Genomic DNA, 20,100 nt, shown 5'->3' on the forward strand with positions numbered 1-20,100 from the left:
AATTCTTTAAAATTGATGATCAATTAATTTAATAAATATTTGATATTAATAACACTATAAAAATGAACAAATTTATCCTATTATAATATTTTATACTTAAACAACAATGTAAAAAGCTTATGTACTTTCACGAATATTAAAGACAAACCTGATGCAAAGTTGAGTGGCACTACATTTTCATCCTAATCCTTCCACACTACATAGAGACAAACCAAAATAATAAGACGATGATAGCACCACACTGAACCAACCTTCCAACATTTCAGCACCGCCACGTGGACCCTCCACCCACCATCCTAAGCCTCTAAGAATCCGACACGTGTCACACACCCGTCCAACATGCCACCTGTAAGTCACAGAGGAACAGGTTAATAATAATTCCACAAAAGGTGAAGAGAATCTCCCCGTGCCACACTGAATTTACCAAAATACCCTCCACCATTTCCCAAATTTCGTATATATGCAGTAACTTACAATTAACAATACAACATGATCCGTATCACCACCATATGTATGCATATGTGTATGTATTTGGGTACGTATCTCTGAATATACGTTACGGATAAGATACAGTAAAGGCACCAACTAGATTTAAGCCTCAAAGTTCTAATAAAAATATCATTTCTCTCTCTCTTTCTCTCTCATTGTCGGTGTACGCAGATCTTGTGCACTCCACGCTCTTCGCACCTGCTTTCTGCTGTTGTTCTTGCGGATTGGCTTTGTGGGGTGTGACAAATTGTGGTTTTTCTGTTGAGGGTCTGAAAGGTGTTTTTTTGTGTGTGTGTGTCTGGAAATGAGGTGCTTTTGCTGAAGGGTGTTGGTGGTGGTTTTTGGTTTTGAAGATTGTGGCTGTGGAAAGGGAAGGTGCATGTGGGATCCCAATTGGGTTCTATGTTTGGTGAAGAAGGGTTTGGGAGAAGGGAGAAAAAGCTGGGATTGTTGTGGGTTTGTGATAATGAGCAGGGGTAGGTGGGGGAAATGTGGGTGAGACTGTGAGAATAAGGGTGTAAAAAGATTTGTTTGTTTTTGAAGGAGGGAAAATTTGAGAACTGGGTTTTGTGAAGTTTGGGCTTGATCTTCATCCCATAGGGAAGTTTTGGAGAATTTGTGGGTGTCAGGGGAAAATGCAGCAAGATCACAGGAAAAAGGTGGAGTTTTTTGTCTATATGATTGTGTGTGTTGATTGGTTTTGTGATTGTGTAACTGGGATTGGGAAAAAATGATTGCTTTTTTTTTTTTTTTGTGTGTGCGTGGTTTGGTTTAATTGGAATGTCGTGTGAGATGGAGAATTTGACAGTGTGATGAGTCCATGGTTGTGTTGGTGAATGAATGAATGGTGGGTGTTGAGAATTTTTTCAATGGGGTCATGCTGTTAGCTGATGAGACTGCAACATTTCTCCTGACTCCATCCATGATTTCGTTTCTCTCTCTCTCTCTCTAGATATTTTTCTGTTACAAATGAGGGATAACGACATGATTGGCACCGCTAGATCTTCTTTTTCAACATTTTTTTGAGGGGTTGATGAAATTTACTTGCTTTTCTATAACGGATTAGATTGCTTCTTTGAGGTTGTTATATTGACCCCATCATTTTTATTTTATTTTCTTCTTCTCTTTCTACACTTGTTGAGTTGTGCTTTGTGGAATTTGTCTCAATACCAAGTGGTACTCCTGTTCTATATGCTTGCAGGTTTTTCCCCCATCGGATCAGATTTTGTATACTATTTGTTTTTTTTTGTCATGTTTCTAGTTTTCTCCTTTTCTGTGTGCCTGCATTTCCTGTTACATGTTTTGTGTCAATTTTGACACCTGGATTCAATTCCTTCTTTTACAGATTTATGAATTGAGTTTTATTGATTTTTGAATAATTAATTATGTATAATAAATTGTAGATGGCCTTCGAATTAGGATTCGGTGAATTTTTTTTTATACATTTGATGCTTGGTCTTGCAAAATCAGTGTGCACATTTCTGTTGAATTGAAAGACAATAGAAAATCTTAGTTTGTTTCGATGTAAATTAAACTTAGCTGAACCATAAGTGGTGAATTAAAGCAGAGATATGTATTTGATTTTTGAGTGTCAAATGAATTGTGATATATTTTACTAAATGCTAAAATTTCTCATTTTAATCATATTCTTGCTGTGATAGGAAGTGAGGCGGTTGCATCGAAGCAATGTGTGTTCTTATGTTTAATATATGTTAGTTTGCTTGTGTTATTCCAATGTATGTGGCAATGATCATATTGCTGTAAATAAAATCTGATTCTTCGTGTTTATGACATTTTGATACTGTGTTAATTCCATAATGTAACTCTTACAAGCAAAAACACACATTTTTGTTGTGTATATTTATTTCTCTGTAAGAAAAAAAAATGCTTTTTAATTTTTATTTTAATTTCTCTCTATATTGAAATTTTTGCTTTTACTTTATTGCTTTGGTTTGATTTACAAATGTTTTCATTCAAATTCTAACTTGCCTATGTGGAATATGATACAGAGTTCAGCAGAGATGGACTTTTTCTCTGAATATGGTGATGCCAACCGGTACAAAATCCAAGAAGTCATTGGGAAGGGAAGTTATGGTGTTGTCTGTTCAGCCATTGACACTCACACCGGTGACAAAGTGGCAATTAAGAAGATTCATGACATCTTCGAGCATATATCCGATGCTGCTCGTATTCTCCGTGAGATAAAGCTGCTTAGACTTCTACGACATCCTGATATTGTTGAAATAAAACACATTATGCTGCCTCCGTCAAGGAAGGACTTTAAAGATATTTACGTTGTTTTTGAGCTCATGGAGTCTGATCTTCATCAAGTCATTAAAGCCAATGATGACTTGACAAAAGAACACTATCAATTTTTTCTTTATCAATTACTTCGAGCACTGAAGTACATTCACACCGGTAAACATCACTATGTTATAGTTACTTGTATACATGAATGCACATTGTGTGGCTAATGCCCATAACATGTACCTTGAACTTTCACAAATCAAATGAGATACTGAATAATTTCTCAGTATTCTTGGCAATGGAGATGTCAGGATTGTGCACAGTATCTTCTGTAACAGTTGTTTTTGTTTCCTTATTTTTGCTTTGCCATTGAATCATCTGAAAAGTGAAAACTGCACACTTCTAGTTTTTTCAAAATGTGAGAACTTCCCCATTCCCTTTTTGTACTTTTTCTCGTCTATTTCTTGACAAGTTTGCTGGCATTGACGCTAATATTGCTTATCTAATTCTTAACTTATACAATGCAGCAAATGTCTATCATCGAGATCTGAAGCCAAAGAATATACTGGCAAATGCAAACTGTAAGCTTAAAATCTGTGATTTTGGGTTAGCTAGAGTTGCCTTTAGTGACACACCAACAACTATATTTTGGACGGTATTCTTTCTAAACATTTGCATAGTTTGTTTCCTTTATACATTTTAATTTATTTCAGCTTTGCTTGTTTTTGGTTTTGTTGTTGTTATAGTTATTATTATTTAAAGTTTCTCGTTATTTTGGGAGGGAAGGGAATGATGTTTCTTGCTTGTGTCTGTAGGATTATGTTGCTACAAGGTGGTATAGAGCTCCAGAGCTATGTGGATCATTTTACTCAAAGGTATGGCTTTTCCAGTTTTCTGTGGACATTGTAAAAGTGAGATGTATATAGTCTTGACTTAGCATACCATCATCAATCATTCAATCTTTTATCTACTTTTCCATCAATTAGCTAACCACATGACTGAAGACCAATCTCTGTTAACTGTTATTAATCTACTAGCTACATATTTTTTTGTTGCAATACCATTAGTTTTGTAAAGAAAATATGTGATACATTGATACCATAGTGTTTGATAATTAACTCTATCAAGTTTATTGTGTATGCATCTCTGTTTTGGTAGCTATTCTGCATCATTAGTCTTTAATTTTGTCAAGAATCAATATTATTTGTGTAAACATAATACATGCTGTATTTTATGAGTGAAAGCAAATTACCTGTATCTATAAGTAGAGACATATATCTAATTGTTTTTGGTGACAATAGTCTATTATAATGTGATAGGGTAGTTGAGATTGAATTCACTCATTAAGTGTTGTAAATGTGGGGCTGTATTTCTTGTGGAGCATCGAGCGAAAATGTTGTACTGTTGTGATAAATGTCTATTCTTTAGTGTGTATTGGCTGTAGTTGAAAGTAGTTCATAGTTTCATCTGAACTTTTTATTTTATTTAGTTGCAAAGTGACTCTTCAAAATGGTTCAAGTTTTCATATTCACTTTCTGTAGGTCTAACTTTTTGTAAATCTTGATGCAGTATACACCAGCAATTGATATATGGAGTATAGGTTGCATCTTTGCTGAAGTACTAACAGGAAAGCCACTTTTTCCTGGGAAAAATGTAGTTCATCAATTGGATCTGATGACAGATCTGCTTGGGACTCCTTCACTTGATACTATATCACGGGTAAATTTTTTCTGCAACTGTGGAAAAAACATTTCTGTTGTCTAGCTTAGTTCTGAGCCAAAAGTTACCAATACCAGCTTGTGACCATATTTTGAGTTGGATGCAGGTACGTAACGAGAAGGCAAGGAGATACCTAACTAGCATGCGGAAAAAGCAGCCTGTGCCATTCGCTCAAAAATTTCCCAATGCAGATCCTTTAGCACTAAGGCTACTGGAAAAGTTGTTGGCTTTTGATCCAAAAGACCGACCTACTGCTGAAGAGGTATGCTACATTGTGCTCTATTGCTTATGTATGTGTATTGAAATGTATCCTAGTTGTATCCTTGACTATTTCTTGAGCTTTTCTTTTTCATTTGGACAGTAAAAGGCATAAATAATCATAACATCTGAATAGCACTCAGTAATATGGGGTTTTGACTTTCATGCTCAAGATTTTTTTAAATGTTTTTGTGTCTTTAGGCTTTGGCTGATCCTTACTTCAAGGGACTGGCAAAAGTTGAGAGGGAACCATCTTGCCAGCCTATCACGAAAATGGAATTTGAATTTGAAAGGCGAAGAGTTACAAAGGAAGAAATTCGTGAGCTGATTTTCCGTGAGATTCTAGAGTATCACCCTCAACTATTGAAGGACTACATGAATGGAACAGAGAGAACTAATTTTCTTTATCCAAGGTTTTTATTTTCTTAATTGCTTTTTTAACTGTTTATGCCATGTTATCCTTTTTGCCCTCTTGATAATTTTCAATTTGGAATTTCAACTTTATCTTAGTCTTTTTGTTTTTTTTTGGGTGTGACTCTTTACAGTGCTGTTGATCAATTCAGAAAGCAGTTTGCTCATTTAGAGGAAAATGGTAAAAATGGTCCTGTTATGCCACTTGACAGAAAGCATGTTTCTCTGCCAAGGTAATTCTGATTCATAAATGCAGTTGTGCATTGGATTTCATTTGGCATTTGTTGCATTGCAATTGTAGCTTTATTGTCAACAAATGGTTACTTTTGGTTACATTATGCTTATGATAAGATAGTAATGACAGGATTGAATGCCCTATAATATAGATCTTTAATTTGATTCTGGTCATGATTTATCAAATACAGTCATGCTAGTAAAGTATATTATAATCCATTTCATCAGATCAGATTTTGTTACAAAGCAGAATAATGTTGTGGTAAAGTAACAATTGTGGTGCAGACAATGGTGTTATTTTACATAGATATACCACTCTTTCTAAAATTAAATTACATAAAATGCCAACATGGTGTGGACAAGTAGTATAATAGGAGAGTCGCAGATCCTTTGTTCTGGCCTGCTAACATTTATGAAGTCAGGGTTTATAGTATGGTAACCTGTAGCTATCAGGCACTTGACCTTTGAAATAACTTCCCAACCATACTATTTAGCTGCTTTTTCAATTTTTTGGCATAGAGTGCAGGTAATGACAATTTGGTAGACCAAAATCAACCTCACCAACTCCATGCTGCATTTGCTTTCATTCTATTTATGACTTATATGATTAATATTCATTCATAAGGAGCATAATATATTTTATTATATTCTCATCAGGTCTACAATTGTACATTCAAATACGGTACACTCAAAAGAGCAAACAAATAATGCTGCCAGCAAAAACCGGCCAACAGTTGAGGAATATAACAAGAACCCAAGAGATACAGAAATTCCAGTGCCAAGGTCAATGCAGGGACCACAAAGAATTCCACTAGGTATAGGGTTGTTATCATTCTAGTCTGTGAAGTTTAATAATTAAGGCATGTTTGATTCCCTTCTCACTTTTTTATTTTTCTTAAAACTATTTTCTACAACAGTTTTACATTACTCAGCAATCAATTTCTTATCCAAAATTTATTAAGTTTTGAAAATCGTTTCCAAAAGAACTGATAAATGTTTTCTCATCCTTTTCTGTTTTTTTTTTTTTTTTTCAATTGTTCTGTTCAAGTACTCAAAGTATAACTAATCAACAGTATCATCTTCTGGGAGCCACCTTTTGTTAGTATATCTTAGAAAATAGAAAACTGTGTTTCAAAATAATAAACAAACAAGGCCTAATACTCTCATTCTTATTTTCAGCAAAACCTGGTAAAGTTGTTGGGCCCGTAGTTCCATACGAGCATGGTAACATTGTCAAGGATTCATATGATCCTAGGTCATTCATCAGAGGTTCTGTGCTTCCTACACAAGCTGTTCCCCCGGCATATTACTATCAAAGATCCAGCACTGGAAACCAAGAAAGGCCAGCGACAGAAGCCAACAAGAGTGTGCCTTTGCAGGCAAAACATGCACAGCAACAATGCGGAGTTAATGCCAAGATGGCACCAGACATAGCTATTAATATTGATACAAATCCCTTTTTTATGACAAGGGCAGGAGTTAACAAGTTAGAGCAAGGTGATCAAATAGCCATAGAGACAAACATGCTGCAGCCAAAGGCACATCAATATGGTGGAATCGGTGCTGCAGCTGGGGCCACTGCTCATAGAAAAGTTGGTCCTGTTCAGTATGGTATGACAAGAATGTTCTAGAAGAAGGGTGTTTTTCTTGTGAATATTTTGGCCAGGGGGAGCAATCCTGTTAGAGAAAAAGACACTTTTTAGGGATGGAGCTGTTGTAGTCTCTGGTGATGGTTTGTGTAAAAATGAGAGTGAGAGGCTTAAAGGCAGTGCTTCCTTAGAAAAAAGTGTCAGCTTTCTCTGGCCTACAAAGGGTATGAACTTTGGTTACAACTATCATGAGACTGTTGACGATGAAATTGAGTCCTATCTTGTAAGTCAATCCATAACCATTTTAGGTGTTTGCAGTGAAGACACAATCTTGAAACAGATGTCTTGGATGTTTGTATTTTAATTGGATTAATGGAATTTAAAAGCCTCGCATCCTATACCTCAACAAATTTTGGCTTTAATGAGAATCAAAATAAATATCTAAATTATGCATTGGAGATAGCCAAAGCTAGCAAAGTTGTGCTAGTCTGGTGACCTTAATACATATCTTTTGGCACTCTCAAATACCGAATGCATGAAATTGAGACATTAATCCATAAAATTTCTTTGTCACTCATGAGGAAATAAGGAGCCTGATTTTCATTTTGGCACCTAAGAAGTGCAACCATAAAGCCCTTTGTCCTAACTGGCGCTATTTCAAGTTTTTCCATAATTAGTGGCACTAATTGGTATTTTTATTTATTCTGAGAGTTTAATCCACTGTTATGAAATAAATTTGAGTTTTCACTGTGGTTTTATTCGGAAAAGCATTTTAGCTGAAAAATTCATTCAGTTATTCGGTAAGCAAATATTTTTTAAATAATTTTTAATATTTTTTGAAACGTTGAAATAATATTTTTTAAAACATTAGCTTTTAACATTTTATATTTTCTTCTATTTTATCTTATTATAATTTTAATTTGATTTGATTTTACATTTTAAATTACGATGTGTTATAGCAAAATAAAGATATCTTTTGTTTTATTAGATAATTAATCCTAAATTGATGTGACTTGAATTCCATTTTTAAATGTTAATTTTGAAACTTTATAATAAAGATTATGAGGATTAATTTAAATATTTATTGAAAGTGTCTTATTTCTTTATTCAATAAAAATATTTTTTTTTCATAATAAAAGTACATAATTTTTGAATTATTTTTATTTTTATTTCAATTTAAAAAGTATTCATGTCATATGAAAAAAGTATTTTTTTAAATGACTTAAATATGAAACTGGTCTTGTAAGTTGATTTTTTTTAAGTTGTTTTTTCTTTTAATTTTCGTCTTTATGATATCATTTTTAATTTTTATCATTAATTAGGTCATTATCGTTAAAAAAATGTTAATAAAAATATTATACTAATATCATTGTGTGTCACATAAAAAAAATTATATTAGATGATGTTATGTCAGCATAATAAAACATTATTAATGTCGTATCAACAATAATAACAAGTCAACAATGATATTGGAGGAATTAGAAATGAAAAAAAAAACTTATAGCACTAAATTTTTTAAAAAAACTTATATCTTTTTTACAGGAATAAAAAATAATATATATACTAAAAGAAAAAAAGTAGCATATTTGTTTTGTTGACAAATAAATATTTAAGCCTTTAATGTCATATATAAATATAATTTAAAATTAATATAAAATAAAAAATAAGAAAGAATAAATTAAAAAAAATTATGTATGGTAAATGATGCTTAAAGGCATACAAGTTTCCATTTTCAAATATTTAATTGTTGCCAAAATGTATTATTATTATTTCTTAAGTTAAAATTGATGTACGATTTAACTTTCATAAAAAAAATTCTCATTTATTTTTCTAAAATTATTTTTAACTTACACATAAATTAATCTTATGATTCAATGATGTATTAATAATATAAAATAATTTTACGCTATAATTTAATAATAATTTATCATTGATATAATTTAAGATAATTTTGTAAAAGTTAATATACTTATTTTATATGATGATTTATGAAATATAAAATTATAAAATTATTTTATATTGTCATTCCATAATTTTTTTTTTCTCTCTTAATCTTAACCAATAAAAGTTTAATTATTTTTTTCCTCGAAATGTTAATTTAAAAAAACATTTAAACAGGTACCGTTAGATAAGATTTTCCATGTCCCTAACATTTTGAACTTCTTCATGTTCCTTATATAAAACCAACGGTTTACAAGAGGAAGAAAAAAAAAAAAAACTGAATGAGACTCTTTTCGTGCGAAAGTTGCATCCTAACGCTCCTCCTCGCGACCGCGTCATCGATTCTCTCGGAATCCTTTTCCTCTCATCAAAATCCCTCACTCCACCACTCATTCCTCCCTCTCTTTAGTGTCATATCGCTCGCTACGTTTTTCTGATGGAGGCCGCGAACGGCGCCGTATCGAAGATCGAGGCGTTGGAGCGCGAGAACGCGACGAAGAAGGACGAGATCCAGAGGCTGAAGAAGGAGATCGGAGGAGGCGGCAGCGTCGGCGCTGAAGAACCTCCTCGAAGAGAGAGAGAGAGAGAGTACGGTGACGTTCCTAGAGAGAAACAAAATCTCTGAAACAGTTGAACGCGGAGAGCCAGATGAAGGTTCGCGATCTGGAGCGGAAGCTAAGCGTCGCGGAAGTGAGGGAGAGCGAGGAGCGGAGGAAGAGACGAGAGAGAAGGCTGGGGAGAAAGAGAGAGAGAGATCGAAGAGATGAAACAGAGAATTGAGGAATTGGAGAAAGTTAAGGTAGTGGAAATGAGAGAGAAAGGAGAGAGAGTGGAAGAAGGGGTTGTGGCTTGTGCTGTGGCCGGTGATGGCGGCAGGGAGTGGAGCCGTTGCTGCGGTGTTCTATTTCTGTTATCGAAAACGTAGTAGGTAACGTTTCAAGGTGATCGTACTTTCATGTCCTTTTTTTTTTTAAAAAAAAAGTTTACAAGTACATAGCAACGATAAGTGATAGCATTGGATTATGAGTTTTATTTGAATTAATATAATTACTAAAAAATTTCAATTACTAAAAAGTTGAAGATATATATTTGAGTCAGCCACGGATCCATTTTTTTTTAATAGCTGAAAAAATAGTTTTATCATATTTTTATGTGCAAAAATATTATAAACTTTTACCACATATACCATGTCATGATAAAAACAAGCAAAATACCTAAATTTTTATAAATTTGAAAGAATAAAATGGATAAAATTAGAATTAATATTTTTTGTTTTTTTAAATATTTTTTTACATTTCTTTTTTTTAAAAGATATTTTTATGGGAGGAACGCCTAATTTCTTAAGGGGGCAAAAATAATTATAATTATTTAATATATTCATATGATAAAATTTACTTTGTGGGAGTAATTGTCTCATATCTACATACGTGCATCTGTGTTTCTGATTTGAGTTAAAAAAAAAAACAACAACAATGATTAACACAAGAAATTATAAAGTTAACTTGGTGGTTAAGAAAAAATGAAAAAAGATAAATTGTAAGTTCAAATCATTCTCATTAATAAAAATTGACATTAAATATAAAATAAATGGTATTAAAAGAAAAATATCTATCTTATCTATGTTCATGATATCAGAAGAATGCATATAATTTTTAAATTTAAAAGGTTTTGTGAAAGCGTATTTAGATTTGAGTTTTTTTCTAAGTATTATTTAAATTTGGATTAGGAGTGGTTGTCTTTGTAAAAAAAAAATGACATTTAAAAGTCAAATGGTTTAGCATTGGATTGGTCTTTATCGGTATAATTTTTGTATATAGAAATTTAAATTTTTAGTATATACATAATGAACCTTCGTACACTAACATTATTATGCACCATTATGACAAATGGCTCAAATAAAAAATAGTTATACAATATTTGTATATCAAATGTTAATATAATACATCATAATTCACCAAAACAAATGTAATACACCATAATATTAATATACACTATTTTGACACATTAATTATCTATATGAATTTCGGTAAGAAGATTATGTTTGGTAAAATATTTCAATTAGTTTTTAATTTTTTGTTTTCTTCTACTTTTATTTTTAATATATTTATTTATTTTTCTTGTTATCTTTCTAAAATAAATCATAATTTTATTATTTTTTTATCATTTTATATTTTTTAGTCACTTTAATAATTAATTTTTACTGAACACTTCTAATTTAAAAAGTTAGATTTTTAACTTTTAATTTTCAACTAATTTTTTAGTTACTTCTGCCATAACTATTTTTTTTTATCTATCCGAGTTTGTTAGTAATGATGTGCAGGTTCTAATTAGGTGATCTTGACATCAATTTTAATTATTGATTTGAATTGGACTTTGAAGCAAGTTTTGAACTTTTGATGCATATTGGCCATGCTTTAGTGTCTTGGCCATAACTCTGTAGATTTCTAATTTTCATATTCTTTACATTCTAGGCACATTGAAAAAAAAGACCTACAAGATTTGTGGAATATCAAATTGACCAATTGGAACAAATTAGAGGTCAAATTTAGCTTTGAAGTTGGGTTAGATGTGTTACCACACATATTTAACATACCTTTACCAATTTGGGTATATCCTATTCATTTTAAGCCCAATTAAGACATGAATACTTCTTGGAAATCTTATTTTATGGATCATCTCTTAAGGTAGGGGTAGACCATGAATTTTAAATAGGTCAATTTAGCGTGCGAATTTGTGTAGTTTTACATTTTTTAGATTGAAGAAATTCTCTTTCCTCTTCTCTCTTCTACATTTTTTGCAACATTATTTTTTCAAGCTTCTCCAATGTGATGGCTATGGAAGGCTAAATGCCTTGTCAATCTAGGGAACTCAAGGAATGTGGTTTAGGTTTTATACTCCTTTACTTAATGGTTGTTTTGTGTATATTCTTTTTAATTTGAAATTAATTGAAATTAGGTTAGTTAAATAGTAATCTAAGTTGACTTCATCAATTTGAAATAATATTTAATTTAGAATTGCGATTGTGTGTATATGAAGCATTGTCGATTTAGTTGTGAACAGTGCTAAATCCCAGCGCATAATTTGAATTGCTTGGATTAATGATGCTTAATTATATTGAATTTTTTTAATACAATCAATTTTAATTTTAAATTAAATGGATGAATAAACCGTAGGTCTAACGTGTTGTAGGATTTTTTATAGGTGGAGCCTATGACCCTGTTAAAAATTTAATAAAGCCTATTTTCACTGTAGTTGAGGTAAAGATATAGTAAGTCCTTTAAGATTTAAACCTAAAACAATGCTTTTTCAACTTTAATATAAAGAAAGAAATACCAAAATATAACAACTACAATGTTATCTTCCTTTTAATTTATATGAAGAAATGCAGAAAAAACATAACAAACAAGTTGAAAAGACTTTAAGTAGTACGTTTTTTCTCTATACTAGTGACCATTGCAATATAGGCTTAAATTTCACAACGCAAAAAGAATGATCCCCGGTACACTTTCAACATAAATTGCGACCATAACCGATTTAGAAAAATCATAATTTTCAACTATCACTAATTTTGAACATTCACGGACTAAAAATAAAAAAATTGAAATATTAAAGGAACTAAAATTAGAAAAGTACAAATATATAAGGACTAAAAATGAAAAAATACTTATGGAGACCAAAATGTTGAAAAAAACGTGAATTTATAATCTAAACTCATATTTAAGCCTTTTATTTATTCATTTTTAAGAAAAAATGATTTTATTTTGTATCTATTTAAGAATTTAAGAGAATATTAATTACTATTTTTTTAATTTTGTTTTTGACTCTACCTACCTCTAAAATATTTTATAAACTTAAAATAAACGAGAGAAATAATAACAGATATTACATTAGAAACTTACAAATAAATTTTATAGATGATAATGTTATATGATTGCATTCTTAAATTTGTGTGTCGTCATTTTCATAAAGAGGGAATAGTATTTATTTATTCAAGGTTGTTAATAGCTAATATATTGAAGCAATCCACAAATTCAAGTATCGATTTTGTATGCAATTCATTTCAAAAGAGAAAACATTGAACGAGAAAAAAAAGATAATGTCCTTAGCCAAACAAAATTTAATTATGTTTAAGAACGTCCAAAAATCTTACAAAAAGTAAAATAAAAAACATTAAAGAGAAAACCACTTCCCAAGACATATTACTATCAAAAGGGATAATAGGTCAAAACTTCAAATTCATTACCTTTAATAGAATAACAATCTTTCATGGCAATTCAAATACACATTATATAACATAACAACTACATCTTCTATCAGGGTCAATCCAGCTTTGCTTTCAGGATATCATTCCATTTGAATTGATAACAAATTAAATGATGGCGCAACATGCATGATTAATTCAATTACTATTTGAATTAATCTAATAGATTCTCCTTGCGGCATTCAAATGGTAGACCATGAGCGTAACGTCTTAAATCACGATAATAATCATAAACTATCCATTTAGATTGGACCTTTATCATTTTTTCTTGCTTTCTTGATCAAGATCTATGAAAAGAATAGATTTGGAAGGGAAAGAGCATTGTGCTCATGAATTCTCATTATTCAATCATACTGAAAATACAGAGGAACAAGCTATATAAAGTTAGCAGTCTCAACAGAAAACTAACAAATAACAGAAAAACTAACAGAAAAAATAGAATTCAACACTCCCCCTTAAGCTGGAATGTGAATGTCAAACATTCCTAGCTTGGAATGAATATGATTGAAGGGACCAACATGTAAAGGCTTGGTGAGAATGGCTTGGTAAGAATGTCTGCCAATTGCTCGTGAGTTGAGATAGGAAGAAGGTGAATCAAACCAGATTGAACCTTATCTCTTACCACATGACAATCTATTTCTATATGTTTGGTGTGTTCGTGGAAAATAGAATTTGTTGCTATGTGTAGGACAACTTGATTATCACAATAGAGAATAACTGGTTTAGGATGCTCAATATGAAGATCCTTTAATAAGAACAGTAACCATTGTGCTTCACAAGATGCTTGAGCTAGAGCCTGATATTCAGCTTCCGAGGATGATTTGGACACAATGGATTGTTTCTTACTCTTCCAAGAAATGAGGAGGTTCCTAAGAAGAAGCATAAACCTATGATGAATCTTCGAGTGTCAAGACAAGCTCCCCAATCTGAGTCACTGAATCCAGTTAAAGAAGTGAAAGATGAAGAGGAGAAAAACAGGCCTCTTCCAAAGCATTTCCTTTGAGATATTTGAGAGCATGTTGTGCAGCTTGCAGGTGAATATCTATTGGAGATTGTAAATATTGGCTCAATTTTCCAACAACATAGCAAATATCAGGCCTTGTGTGAGAAAGATACAATAATCGCCCCACAAGTCTTCTGTAAACAGTAGGATCAAAAAGAGGAACACCAGAAGATTTGTGAAGTTTCAGTGTAGGATCCATAGGTATGAAACAGGGTTTTGCAGCAAATAGACCAGTGTCTTGAAGGAGATCAAGGCAATATTTTCTTTGATGCAAGGCAATACCTAAGTTGGATCGGGTTACTTCAAAACCAAGGAAGTACTTGAGCATTCCAAGATCTTTAATGTTGAATTTTGCATCCAGGGTGAAGAAATTGCAACAACAACAATGGTTGCAAGAAGGATCAAACATCACAGCAGAAGGGAAAATTTCAACTGATACCATGTGAAAAGAATAGATTTGGAAAGTAAAGAGCACTGGGCTCATGAATTCTCATTATTCAATCATACTGAAAATATTGAGGAGCAAGCTATATAAAACTAGCTGTCTTAATAGAAAAATAACAGAAACTTAACAAATAACATAAAAACTAACAGAAAAACAGAAAAAACAGAATTCAACAAGATCTCTAAATATGCTACGATTGAACCCCTTGCAACTTGCACCACCTTCCTTTGCAATGCATGCATTAGCATTGAAATGCTTGAAGCTTACACTACTACAAAACCTGCCTTTTATATCGGTTATCTTCAACATAGGACATCGATTGTAAGACGAAGTTGTAGCGGGTGTCGTAAAAAGAGTTGGAGTCTATAAAGATGGTTCCACAGGACCGTCTTAGAATGTATGTCATTCTAAGATGGTCTTGGCCCCTCGACCGTCTTAAAATGTACCACAATCTAAGACAGTCTTGGCCCACGATCGTCTTAGAATGACATATATTCTAAGACGGTCGTCCCCAGAACCGTCTTAGAAATTGAGGAATTTTTTTTAAATGCCATCTATTTTCATCGTCAACTATATATACACAATAATCATGATCGATGGGCCGAATGCCTCTTATTAAATTTGCACCTATAACAAGCATTATATACAAAATGTGGCCCCCATCTTGTTTTGATCGATGCTGCCACGAAAGGAGCATCTGACAAATCAAGATTTACTACCCCCCATCTTGTTGCCCAAGAGTCTTCATTCCAAAGAGTAGTGTAAAGCCTCATGGGTTGTGTTGTAGGGAAAGGAACACCAATGGTTTGCCTATTGAGTATAACTCTGATGTTGGGAATGTCATCCACCGAGATTTTTAAACCACAAGAAACATATATAGACAAATTCGAGATCTAATATACATGAGTTTGAACAAGTTATATATATATATATATATATATATATATATATATATATATATATATATATATATATATATATATATATATAGAGAGAGAGAGAGAGAGAGAGAGAGAGAGAGAGAGAGAGAGAGAGAGAGAGAGAGAGAGAGAGAGAGAGAGAGAGAGAGAGAGAGAGAGAGAGAGAGAGAGAGAGAGAGAGAGAGAGATCTTATGAGAGGAAACATCTTATATGAGAGTGAAAAAAATTAAATCTAGATCATATAACTATAAATAAAGGTTTGAGATTAAATGTCAAAAGTCACATGACATTAAATTTTGACCGCTTATGTTTGATTATACGGTTCATATTTAATTATTTCACTTTCATATGATATGTTTTTTTTTCTCTCTCTCTCTATATATGTCCTCTCTTAAGACTAGCATTAAGAATTTAATCAAAATGTGCTCACATTGTCATGATTTATTGTTATATACAGTAAGATTATTAATTTTTTAATAATTATTTTAAAAGTCAAATCTAATTTGTAATTAGTTGAAGATATAAAAATCTTATAATAATAATGTATCAAAATTAAAGGCTAATATCAATTACACATATATTTCTCAAAATTACACTTATTTATTGCTTAAATATCAATTTAGTCTCTCAAAGGAGTATTATTTTGTTAATTCCCCAAATTTAATTTTTTTTTTGTGTGTGAATTTTGAAACATTCTCTTCTTAGCTCCTTTTCATGAGTGCGTGCCAAACACAAAATAATAAATTAACAATTTATAATAATTTTAAAATAAAAATTCTAGCGATTACAAATTCAAAAATAAAATGTGAGGGACTAAAAAGAATAATTTTTAAAATTAAGAGATTAAAAAGGAAAATTTAAATTTGAGGGACTAAAATAATAATTAAGCTTATTTTCTTACTGAATATAATATTTTTACATACTGACTTTTTTTATTTTATGAAAAAAATATGTGTTTTCTTGTATTTTTTATGTAAGAACCATATATATAGTAATTTTGAAAACAACAAAGTAAATATATATATATATATATTGTTACTTACATTATGCGATCAGGGTTCCAATCAATGGAATAAGTGTGAAAGTCCTCTGTTGGATCGAACCACAAATAGTATTGCATCTCACGACCCCCAACAACATCAGCATATACATTGGTTGAGAGCAAATAAGGATCACCAGTCAAGTTGCCCAAGAACTATATATCTATCTCATCATGGTTTGATCCTTGAGAGAGTAGCTGTACATTAAACACATCAATAACTTTTTCATGATCTATATATAAATATACAAGACTTGTAACGATTAAGATTAATCATATTCAAATTCATTTGTGTGATTATATATATATATAAAGTTTATATAATGAAAAAAAGCTTATTATCAAATATAATTTTATGGTAAAGATTAATTATTCTTATTTTTAATATTTATAGTTATTTTTTTGTCCTAGGTCACATATCTTGATTATCTTTTAACCCATTAAATTAGAGACTAATTCTATTTGCGATATATGATTGTTACTGATTCAATTTTTTTTTTACAAATAGTAAAAAATAATTACAAGTTCTTTCGTTAAATAGATCGTTTTTATTTATATGAACATAATAAAACTTTACACCTATGCGTCAATCCTTTGAGTTATGTTTATAATGATATAAACATGAAGAAAAGATTAATAATAATGAGTTTGGAACAAGACATACATAAAATGCTGTGACAGTTCCTACAGTGTTTCCTCTACAAGCTTGATTTTCAAGTCGAATCTTCCAAACAAATACTCATTCTTGGATACAATGCCTGAGCCAGAATATTCATCCATTGTTAGGGTCATGCTTTGGCCTTTATCTTTTATGTCAACCCTTACATCTCCAAAGAGATTGTCAACATCTTCGTAGAAATTCCCACACAATGCAAATTGGATTAAGGCCAACAAGAAGATAGAAAGAAGAAGAAAAATGGAACTAAAACATGGAGAAGCCATTTTCAATTTTGTGAAAATGCACGTGTTAGAAACCCTAGTTGTATTTAAATTGCAGTTTCATTTCAACACAAGGTTATTGGGACAATTACGGCAAAAAAAGGAGTTGCTTGATGTCAATGTAACTGTCAAACACTGGTAGTGCTGACTATGCCTTAACCCCCAATGTGGTTGTCGTAATTGCAGTTACAAAAACTGCAATTCAAAATGTTGAGTAGATAATTATGGTTTTATAAAGGGGGGATGAGAGAGAGAGAGGTGAGAAAAGGTGGTTTTGATGGCAAGAATGTTTTGGATCTTTGCATGGCTGGCTATTCACATTTGGCGTTGGACAAAAAGTCAAAGCTCAAAATGGGTGATTGCTTTAGAAATGCTAAACATGGAATAATTAGTAATATGATATGTAATTTAGTAAGATTTTGCCTTCCTGCATGCATAGCTACCTTTTCTTGTTATAAGATAATTTTTCAGAGACTATTGAATTGTCTAAATTGTTTTTATTATACTATTTAGTATTTACACACAAACGTTAAACATAATGTAGCAATATAATAGTACTAGATATATAAAATAAGATATCTACATACAAGTAGGTCTCTTGCAATGTGTCATTTACTTAATTGTTTCTTTTTTTTTCCAAAGAGAAAATGAAGTTAGAATTTTAAAATTTTAATTTAAATATTTATATGTTTGATGCCAGTTAATATGTAAAAAGTTATTTAAATTTAGTAAGTTTGATGATACAAAAGATAATGGTAAAAGTTAATATTTAAAAATGGGTTTTTATTATATATATATATATATATATATATATATATTGTAAATATGTTTGAATTGATATTTTTCACTAAATGATATCATTGATAATAATTTTTAAAATTATATATTAATTAAATTACATTTAAAATAGATACTTAGTGCATATAACTTTAACCATATATAATTATAAATATAAATAATCCTGTGCACGACACACCTAATCTAAATTGTCACTATATAAAGAGAACATCTGCATGCAACGACAACGTCATAACTTGAGCGTGGTGTTCCATGGAATTTGTTAACCGATCGGAGTTATCAATTTTGTTGAACATCAATCTTTAATAAGAAATTTGATTAATTATTTTTAGTGGATTTCTCTTTCCTTTAGTGTAGATTTGATATCTGAATTAAAATAAAAAATAGAAAAAGAAAAAATAAAAAGAAATTAACCAAAGTTTACGTGAATTTCAAAAGTGCAGAATGTAGATTGTTTAGTTTCTTTGATGTGGTTACTTAATTACCTAAATTCTTTATTAATATTTTTCTTCTAATTGTCAACAACCTATGTTAAATTTAAACTCCTAAAAATGGACTGGGTTCGTTAGAACCCATTTTAATGGGTTAAAAATTTCAACCCAAACAATCTTAGGTAAATTGTTGGTTGAGTTGTGTCACCCAATTATAAAAAATGATGACCCATGACACCAAACAAATATAAAATAATTTTTTTATCCTAACATAATCATAATACACATTAATTAGTCCTTCAAAACATCCAAATATATAAACATCAAATACATATTTCTTTTTTGAGGGGAAGCATCAATTACATATACTAATAACCGTAAAAGTCCAAAACTACAAACATTAATAAATCTATAGCCATAAATAATTTTTGGTGGATTAAAATAAATACAATTTTAAAAAATAAATTAAAAGACAACCCAGCAGATTCATCCAACCCAACTCATCTTTAACACACTTAAAAAGCGAGTTTGACTAAGTTGAACTTATTTTGAAGTATGTTAAATATTTCAACCCAATTCAACCTTTAATGGGTTAGATGAGTTAATCCAATGGAATCAACTCATTTTACCATCCTAACGGTGATGTAATGCTAACATTCTTTTTCTTAAATTGGTAATGCGAGAAATAATTAGTAAAAACATAAATTCTAATAGGCATGCTAGTTCAATAAGTAGTGAAGGGATTATGATTGATCCTCCTAAACCGTATAATTTATTATATAACTTTGGCTTAAATTTATCCTTAATAAATATTTAATTTTTTACTTGTTCTCTAATAAATTTTTATTTTATATTGAATTCTTAATAAAATAATAATTTTATTTTAAGTTTTTGACGCTTTTTTAGTCCCAGCTAAATTAAAAAATTTTGAGTTTGTTCTCAAATAGTTTTTTTTTATTTGTAATTAATTAGAATTAAAACAAAATTTATTAATTTATACAACAACGTATGTAAATGGAGAAGTTGTTCCTTATTTGATACTTTTCTTGTTCTTCAAAGGAATTAATCCTATAACTTTTATTTGTGAGGGCACTCTTGAGTTGAATCCCAAATCTAAAAACAAAACTAAATATTATAAATTTTAATTAAAATTAGGTTTTTTCTTCCATTTTACTCACAATTTTTTGTTTTCAAACGTAACCATTAATTGTAGTACTCTTTTTTTTTTTTTTCTGGATATAAGGGGCTAAGTTAATTGTAGTACTATTGTGTATCACATATTAGTAAATTAATATATTATTTTTTTATATAGCCCATGGGTATCTCATCCTTCATAAAAGATAATTATACTCGAATTGAGTAGTATAATAAATCA

At 30.8% G+C, this 20,100-nt stretch overlaps 1 protein-coding gene across 1 annotated transcript; it reads left to right on the forward strand.

The window, feature by feature from the left end:
* Positions 1 to 622: 622 nt before the first annotated feature.
* LOC100815293 (mitogen-activated protein kinase 20) lies at positions 623 to 7,340 on the forward strand. The gene is made up of 10 exons (XM_003532049.5): positions 623 to 1,148; positions 2,499 to 2,907; positions 3,264 to 3,391; positions 3,552 to 3,611; positions 4,306 to 4,455; positions 4,562 to 4,717; positions 4,915 to 5,126; positions 5,259 to 5,357; positions 6,016 to 6,173; positions 6,538 to 7,340. The coding sequence occupies exons 1-10, from the start codon at positions 1,125 to 1,127 to the stop codon at positions 6,987 to 6,989; spliced, it is 1,848 nt and encodes a 615-aa protein (XP_003532097.1). The 5' UTR covers positions 623 to 1,124; the 3' UTR covers positions 6,990 to 7,340.
* Positions 7,341 to 20,100: the final 12,760 nt, after the last annotated feature.

The sequence above is a fragment of the Glycine max genome, chromosome 8, assembly GCF_000004515.6.
Source record: "Glycine max cultivar Williams 82 chromosome 8, Glycine_max_v4.0, whole genome shotgun sequence".
In the NCBI taxonomy this organism is placed as follows: domain Eukaryota; kingdom Viridiplantae; phylum Streptophyta; class Magnoliopsida; order Fabales; family Fabaceae; genus Glycine; species Glycine max.

Coding starts and splice junctions, on each gene's coding strand:
- LOC100815293 (XM_003532049.5), top strand. CDS start 1,125: ATGCAGCAAGATCACAGGAAAAAG. Junction 1,149..2,498: donor AGCAAGATCACAGGAAAAAG/GTGGAGTTTTTT, acceptor AATATGATACAG/AGTTCAGCAGAGATGGACTT. Junction 2,908..3,263: donor ACTGAAGTACATTCACACCG/GTAAACATCACT, acceptor TATACAATGCAG/CAAATGTCTATCATCGAGAT.